We start from the raw sequence: 8872 nt of genomic DNA on the forward strand, positions 1-8872 counted from the left end.
ATATATATCATTGTCAGATTTACAACCCTATCTTGTGTCATGCCTGATCTTAAATAGTTTTTAATGAGTTTTAATCTGAAATGATTTCTCCCCACTTGTGACACTCACCGGAATTGTTAATAAAATTCCTAGGCTATTAAAATTAATTTGTACAAATTAATTTTAATGTTTCACAGGGATTTTTAAATTCATCTAAATCCGATTTAAAAATATCCCTGAATGCACATATTTCGTCAATTCACTCAGTTCCATTTATGTCTTTGTTATCTCCATCTGTTAAATGTATTTGCAAATCGTTAAAATTCTGTTGAAGTTTTTTGTGATCAGAATCATTGGGTTTATGTAAACCATACAAAAACTCAAACTGCTCACTGTGTTGTTTTTGTTGGTCAAGTCTTTCACTTAGGGAAGACATCATAACATCTAAAATGGTGTTGAAGAAATCCACTTGACTTTTATCTTCTGGTGATTACAACGATTCATCTTCATGCTCATAGTCAAAATGCTTATATTTTTTCCTTCAGCAACCTTGTTCAACAGTTTGGAAGTTTGGTATAGCATCAAGATCTTCACAAAGTTGTTTTGCTTCTTGCCGAAGTTTCTTGTAGCTGGCATCAGAACAACAATTCGAAATAAAAGTATGTAAATTTTTTACGGATATTAAATATACAGTTTGCACTAATATTTTGAAGCATTTCACTTATGGGACTGTTATGATTTAATACACCATGCCATAGTATCGGTGAACACAAAAAATTGAAACTCTTTAGTTTAGAGCACAATTTTTTTTGCATCACATTGCGTTCCTTTAGACATCATTTCATTACGATAAATTTCACATAGGGAATCATATATTTCTCCAGTTTGATGCTTCAGAGGTTGCAAAGCATCAATCTGGCAACTGGTTTTGCTGATCCAGCAAAAAATTTGTATTTCTTGTAAAGTTACAAAGAAACTGATTATTTCAGTATTTACTTTAGCTGCATCATCGACGACTAAATTGAGGCTGTAGTTGAGGCAGCACGGGGTACAAAGAAGGAGTGAGAGTTTCTGTTTAAAATCAAATTTTTAGTCCACGTTATCATACTCTTGTCCTTTTATGTCGCCAACATCCAGATTTCAAGTGTGTAATTTATTTACAGTAGCACTACATAAACCTTTGCTGGTTGAATCGGATATTAGTAAAAACCTCTGGAAGTGCTCTTCAATTAATACTATATCGTCTGAACATGAAACATAATGTATAATAACTGACATTTGCTCGATTTCACTGATATCCTGGGTACAACCCAATATGATAAAAAGAATAATATTTTGCTTTTTTATTTCAGTCAAAAGCTTCTCAGTGATAGCATTGCCAAACAAAATTAATAATTTCATTTTGAATATCTGCTTAAGTAATGGCATTTAGGCTCTGTAGATATGTGTCGACATAACAGGATTGAATTCACCAAACAATTGTATTAATTTTAAAAAGTTCCCATTGTTTCTCTCAAAAAGTTTATCAAACAACCCCATAAAGCTAGGCATTGAGGTCCAAGGTATTTTAAAATTTTGATAATCCTTGAAGTGACAATTGTCCACTGTTTCTTCTCCAGTTCATGTAATCTTTCATTTTGCACATTAATTGTCGTTTTATTCATAAGATTCTATCTAAAGTCGCACCATTGTTTCAAACATTTCATGTTACCAATGCTAGTTTTATGACTGTGAGGAGCATTGGATAAATTTCTCCAATTATTTTAATTGGTCAACACAAAACTACTGCCCAAATCTCATAAATCTGATTTTGAAAATAATTTGCAACAGAAACAAAATGTGCAGTCTTTGGAAGGTGAATATACCAGCCAGGTTCTCAGAACAATTTCTTTTGAACAGGTGCCGATTCTGTTAAAATAATGCATAATTGATCAAGGTTTGCCTACTTTGCAGGATCTTCTAATTGAATTGGTTGCTCCACAAATGTGCCCAAATTATATGGCAATTCACATTGTTGTTCCAAGCTGATTGTTGTTTCTGCAGAGAATTCATTACAGTCGATATTGTGATTTTTTTCACCATTTTTTTCCACTGATGACTTGAATTTTTTTTTATGCAAATGTTGAGAAATCTTCAACATTAGAGAGACACAAATCTGTTCCAAAAGTACACGATAGATTTTCAGATGTTTGAGTGATCAAAGTCGTCGTTATTAGGCAGGTAATAGCTTAAGTCACAGGTGTTTGGTCTAGTGACAGAAACTTCTCCACCCTGATCATGAACTGTTTCTAAAGGCTGAGGATTTTCATTTGCAGATTTCAATTTTTTAATGTAATAATCAAGTGCTCCAGCCTGTTTTCGAAGTGCTTCTTCTTTTGTAGCCTTCCTTTTTTGTATTTTGTATTTTGCGCACCTGAGAGTTTCTTTTTTGATTCTAATTCTTCCATTATATTAAAATGAATGTTAATAAAATAAATTTAATTAATATATAAATACATAAAATGAACGATAACTGATTTTTGCTCCAGATATGTGATACAGTGAAATCCCATTGTAACGAATAGCGATATAATGAAGTTTTTTTATGGTCCCAGCATAAATACATAAGAAATAATATTAAATGGATCTCGATGAAATGAAAAAACTATAAGAATTTCCGATATAACAAATATTTTTATGGCGGAATCTGCTATTCTTCTCTTAATTTTTTATAACGAACTGAAAATTATTGATGCAATAAAACATCAGAGTTATAAAATGTTTTTCATTTCATTAAAAAACCTATATGGTTCTTAAATCACGGTGCGAGAAACCAATAAAGATAAGACGTTACAATGAGGCACCGGGTAAGCTTTAAAGTTTTTGATATCCTTCGGTTAGTAGGAATCAAACTGCAGCGAATATGTGAAAACGTGTGAAACTGATTGAAAAAAAGCAGTTTATTCTTAATAAAAAAGAAAAATTATTGAACAAGTTGAAAAGAAATTTCATGCCTACCTTATAAACAATTCTCAAAAGTGGAGAGATTTTAAGTATAATATGCAATGTACTGATTTGAAATAAACTAATTTTTATTTTTCCTACATGTATAATCAAAATCTGCATTCATTATATATGTTTAATAACCTAGAATTAACAATTTAATTTTTTTTCTAATTTCGAAGTAATGAAATTTCAGTATTATGAAAAAAATTTCCTGGTCCCTTTGAATTCATTATAATGGGATTTTGCAATTTAGACAAATCATGTACTGATAGGTAGTAGATGACTCTCATCAACTGGTGCAATACCACCACTTTGCTTTTTGGAGGCTTTAAGTGGTGAAACCCATGTTTAGTCTCTAGAGTAAAGTTTCCGGTCCCCCCACTTCTCTTTCAACCCATGCACAGTACTAAGTACTATAGGTTTTGATACCTTTCGTGTTTGGAGTTTTCATAAAAAAACTGAAAAATAAGTTTGTAATTTTCAGTGTGAAAGAAGTAATTTAGCAAACATAAAAAATTGATTTTTGAGTTTATTTTACTTTATCGCCATAATAAAACAAGAGATAGACAAATGATTTCTACATTTTGTATTCTCTATCTGATCCCTCAGTGACTTTTCTGTTGTGTACATAAACCAATTTTAACTACAGGACAGCACTAATAGTGACCAAAATAATTTAAAAGATTATTATAATTTATTTAATAAAAGAATTTACTTTGTCAACACCACACAAATTGAAAAACGCAGACAAAGTTTGGCTGTGGTCAGCGTTGAGTGCAGTGCAGAGCATATCAACATATGTTATAATTTACGCACGCACCTAAGCTGTGAATAACATGGGGTGCTCGCTATACAATTCAATAATAGTTTGTTTCCATATTGAAATTAAAATCTTTATTTATGGACTTTAACTGAAATACTTTTAAATATTATTATAATAAAAATTTTGAATTTCAGCACTTCAGATGTTGGTGCCTCTATGTTCTGCTTTACAAGGCTTACTGTGTTACGCCAGTCCTGGCAAATTTTTTTTAAAAAAGAAAATTTTACACACTCCTATACCACATGAAAAATAGGATTAAGAATTTTTAATGAGAAAATTATTTACATATTCAGGTGACAAGGATTTTTTTTTTTTTTTTTATAACGAAACTAGATCTCATCTTCAGGTCTTATGATCATGGAAAGTTTACAGTTATAGGAGATCCACTGAAAACTAGGCCAGACTTCAAGGGGATCTCCTGCAACTGTAAGCTTTCCACAATTGCAAAGCCTGAAGAAGAGACGGTAGTCTTGAAATGTAGCATAGTCATTAAGCAAGTGTATTAAGGTATTCTCAATAAAAATTCTTAATCCTACTTTTCATGTGGTATAAAAGTATTTTTATCATTATTTCAATCTTTAAGATGGTAAACCCTCATTCCAACTTATCAGAAACTTATTTTTACTTAAGTAAAGATAAATAATCTAAAAGTGAATGCTTTTAGCAGTAACAAGTAATGGACATTTCAGATGCTCAGTAGGTACACCACCTATCATGTATGTCAACATTCACTCCATCTCCAAAAGCAATCATTTATCAACTGCATTGTATCATTGAAGCTTTTAAAATTCAAGCATTCAGTGTAATGTTATGCAGTTACAATATTATGTTACATATATTCTGAGCCCAATTAAAACTTTTAAATAAAATGAATATGTAATAAGTAAGCAAATGGCTACATACCCAACTTTAATTTATTTTCTTCTAATTCCTGTTTTAATATTCTAGCCTGATCATATAGATTTTGTACTTGCTGTTTTGCAGTTTCAAGGGAAGGCATTTGAGATAAATTGAATTCTGCCAAACTTTTATTAGTGACTAGCAACATTTCTCGTTCTGCCTCAAGATTTTTTACCTAACAAAGAATAAGAAATGAGAGCAGAACTGTAGTACACATGTTACACCTAGGAGTTAAATTAGTTCTATATAAAAAGTAAAAAGACTTTAAAAACACTAACTTAATAATAATAATAAATTAAGACACAACAAACCAGGTGAAGTACAGATCTATCACCTGCCTCCCATGTACAAGATCCTGACCAGCTGCATACTAAGAAGGTATCAGATCATTTGGAGAGCCAGAACGTCATGGCCAAGCAGCAGAAGAGATGTAAGCAGATGAGCAAAGGAGGCTAGGAGCAATTGACCCTAGATGCGACAGTTATGGAGCAAGCCTCAAAAGAAGTACCACCCACAAATGTACATGGCATATGTCAACTACTTCAAGGCCTTCAAATCCATGCCCTACAACTGGATGTTAGAGACAGTGACTCACTTCCTAGCAGTGAAACCAGACCAATTCCTATCAGAAGAGGAATCTTCCAAGGAGTTGCCCTGAGCCCACTATGGTTCTATCTAGCACTCAATCCACTGTCCACCATGCTCAATAACAGCAAGTACAGATATACCATAAAAACAGGGAGGAAAAACCAGCAGCTACTCCAGATTACCGACGAGTTCAACACTGACAACAGGATGTAATTTGGCCTTAGAGACAAATGCATGACCCATGGACTGCATCACAGAAATCCAGTCGGCCAAAACTACCAGCTGAAGACCAGTGAAGAGATTGAGGCTACAACAGAGGGTGAGACTAAAATATCTGGGGATGATGTAGGTTTAACAGTTAGAACACAGGAAGTTCAAAGCCCACCTGACTGAGAAATATGATCAAAGCCATAAAGGTCTATGCAGTCCCAGTACTAACTAACGTACTCCTTCAGGATCGCAGATTGGACCAACACTGAACAGGAGGAGATTATGAGATTAATCAGGATAATGATAACCAAGAGCTGCTGGCACCATCCGAATTCCATCATTGAGAGACTGAAAATAGCCCATAAAGAAAGCAGGAGAAGTTCGACAGACCTCATTGAATAACAAGAAGGTGATTACCTCCAGGAAAACACACAGAGAAAAATCAACCAAACCATAAGTAAGATAAACAAGTGGCACACACTGCTCAACCTTAACAAGGAGATCCCCATTTATAAAGAAGAAGCAAACACAGAAAGATGGGTGAAAAAGGAACTCCATGGCAGGCACTACGACCTCCATCAAGACTACATAGATAGCTTCCAACACATGGCTCACAAGCAGAAGGAGGCTCTTCCCCGAGACCGAAGAATTCATGCTCACCATCCAAGACCAGGTAATCAACAACAGAAACTACAGGAAATACCTCTCTAAGGACCATGGAATGACAGACAACACACGTTGACAATGCCACCTAGCTCCAGAAATAATCCTGCACATCACTGTGGGATGCAGGGTGATCACCCAGACATGACCAGGCTTCCAGGATAACAGATTAGAAGCTAGTGCAAAAATACCAGTTGATCAAAGAACGTGTACTGTATTACAAGTATGAACCTCAGGCTATATTAGAGACCCCTACTCACAAACTCTACTGGGACTGTGTCACAATAACGAACAAGACGATCCCACACAACAGACCAAACATAACCCTCATTGACAAGAAGGAAATGGCTACCTACCTGACTGACATTCATTGAAGGCAGATTACGAGAAATCTTTGGCTGTTGTTGTTGTTGTTATTTGGTTTTTAGGAGCATTAGCAACTAAGGCCATATTGCTCCGGGATATGCGGTGGTCATTTCCCTGACCTTTCCACATACTCCGTATTTGGTGGTGACGGGCTCGAACCCCGGTCTAATCAAGAAGCGTGTGCTACGCACTGCTGCTCCTTCCCACTTGGCTACGGAGGCGCCTTAAATCTTTGGCAAAGGATGCTAAGAAAAACAGCACGGACTTCTTTACTTAAATAAACTCTAGAAGGAATGGGTTGAATCAGATTGGTCAACTTGATATTGATGGTTCGACTGTTGATGATCCTGCTCAGACAGCTAATAATCTGAATGAGTATTTTGCATCTACATTCACACATGAGGAGTTATTAAGAGAGGAAAATGTTGTTTATCAAACTGTAACAGGGTGCTTAATGATTTTGTAATAACTGAGAGCAAAGTGGAGGAGAAATTGTTGAAGTTAAACATAAGAAAGGCACCTGGGTGGACGAGACCGATCCAGTTATATTAAAAGAGGCGGCAAAGGAAGTAAGCAAAACCTTGGCCATAATTATGAGAGCACTCTTGGACTCAGGGGAAGTCCCCATGGATTGAAGATGTGAAAATGTATCCCCAATTCACAAAGCGGGATCTACGGGTGACACAAGTAATTACAGACCAGTTAGTTTAACTTCTGTTCTGAGGAAAATAATGGAGTCACTGGTTAAAGATGCACTGCAGGATCATCTAGACAAGACAGCATGGGTTTGTTAAGGGAAAGTCTTATCTGACCAATTTGATTAGATACTACGATGTGGTCACAAAGGAACTTGATGCAAAAAACAATTTTGATATCATATACTTGGATTACAAGAAAGCTTTTGATACTGTTGTGCATGGAAGACTACTGAACAACACCAAATACGGAAAGGTCAGGGAATGACCACCACATATTCCCGGAGCAATATGGCGTTAATTGCTAATGCTCCTAAAAACCAAATAACAACAACTACTGTACAAATTGGAACAGTATGGTATTAAGGGTAAGTTGCTACAATGGATAAAGGGATTGTTGAGTGGGATACGACAGAGAGTGGTAATCAATGGACACTGCTCTTCGTGGACAAAAGTTATTAGTGGAGTCCCTAGGGTTTGGTGTTGGGCCCACTGTCGTCTTGTATATTTATCAATGATATTGATGAAGGTATATTAGATTTAATGTTGAAGTTTGCAGATTATACAAAGGTTGGCAGGGTTGTTTGCATTAGCACCCTGCCATTACTAATGGCAGTAATGGCAGGGTGCTACTGCAACAGGATCTAGAAAATTTGGGCGGATGGGCTGAGAAGTGGCAACTGAAATTTAATGACATTGACAGATGTAAAGTACTGGATATGGGTAGAAGTAATCCCAAAGAAACATACCAACTGTGCGGTACTACGCTTAGGGGTGTAGAAAATGAAAAAGATCTGGAAGTAATTGTGCAGTCAGTACTGCATACAGGTCTGGAGGCCTCATTTCAGGAAGGATATTGAGTTGCTTGAGCATGTACAGAGATGGGCAACAAGGTTAGTGAGGGGAACGAGGGGATCCTCTTACCAAGAAAGGTTTAAGTTGCGAACTAGTCTCCAGCCACTGCAAATTGCAGTGGCTGGAGACTAGGCACCTGCGAGGTGATCTGACTGAGGTGTATAAGGTCTTGAATGGGTTGAGCATGCTGAATTCTGATGGGGCATAAATTCAAATTGAGGAAAGACAGAGTTGTAGAACAAGTTGCAGAAATTTGCCTTTAGCCAGCAGGTGGTTAATTGCTGGAACAAACTTCCATCTGTTGTTGTGGAAGTTGATAGCTTAAATAAATTCAAGGAGGAACTGGACAAACTTTTAGAGGGAATGGATGTGTGAAATTGTTTTTTTTTGGCTGATGCTACATAAGCTCATATGCTTGCTTTCTTGCATCACACGCCTCCATTACTACTACATAGCAGTGCCCAATATCATTATTATTATTAGTCATATGGTGCAAGGAAGCCTGAGGCTTATGCTGCACCAGCCAAAAAAAAACTCCCCGAGTTACACTGAGAGAGAGAGAGAGAGAGAGAGAGAGAGAGAGAGAGAGAGAGAGAGAGAGAGAGAGAGAGAGAGAGAGAGAGAGAGAGAGATCAGCAACCTCCAGAAAACCTAAAAGAAAAACACAGACCTAAAACAGGAAGCCAAAGAGATGCTGAATACGCAACAAGTAATGACCATCCCAATCAGCGAGTCAACCACTGGTATGGTGTCAAAGAGGCTCCAAGAGCTTAGCAGCAATAGGCTTCCCAGAGAATATCTACAAAGA

At 36.2% G+C, this 8872-nt stretch overlaps 1 protein-coding gene across 3 annotated transcripts in view; it reads right to left on the reverse strand.

Moving 5' to 3' along the window:
- The window catches only part of LOC150088697 (vacuolar protein sorting-associated protein 37C-like), a 104700-nt gene that overhangs the window by 44716 nt on the left and 51112 nt on the right, over window positions 1-8872 (reverse strand). For all 3 annotated transcript variants that reach the window (XM_090370862.1, XM_090370861.1, XM_090370860.1), the window contains one exon: window positions 4691-4862. In XM_090370862.1, coding sequence (XP_090226988.1) covers window positions 4691-4862 — 172 coding nt within the window. The remainder of the gene's footprint in view (window positions 1-4690; window positions 4863-8872) is intronic.

Source organism: Mastigoproctus giganteus, chromosome 3 (assembly GCF_048544385.1).
Source record: "Mastigoproctus giganteus isolate SK-2022 chromosome 3, ASM4854438v1, whole genome shotgun sequence".
NCBI classification, from domain to species: Eukaryota; Metazoa; Arthropoda; class Arachnida; order Uropygi; family Thelyphonidae; genus Mastigoproctus; species Mastigoproctus giganteus.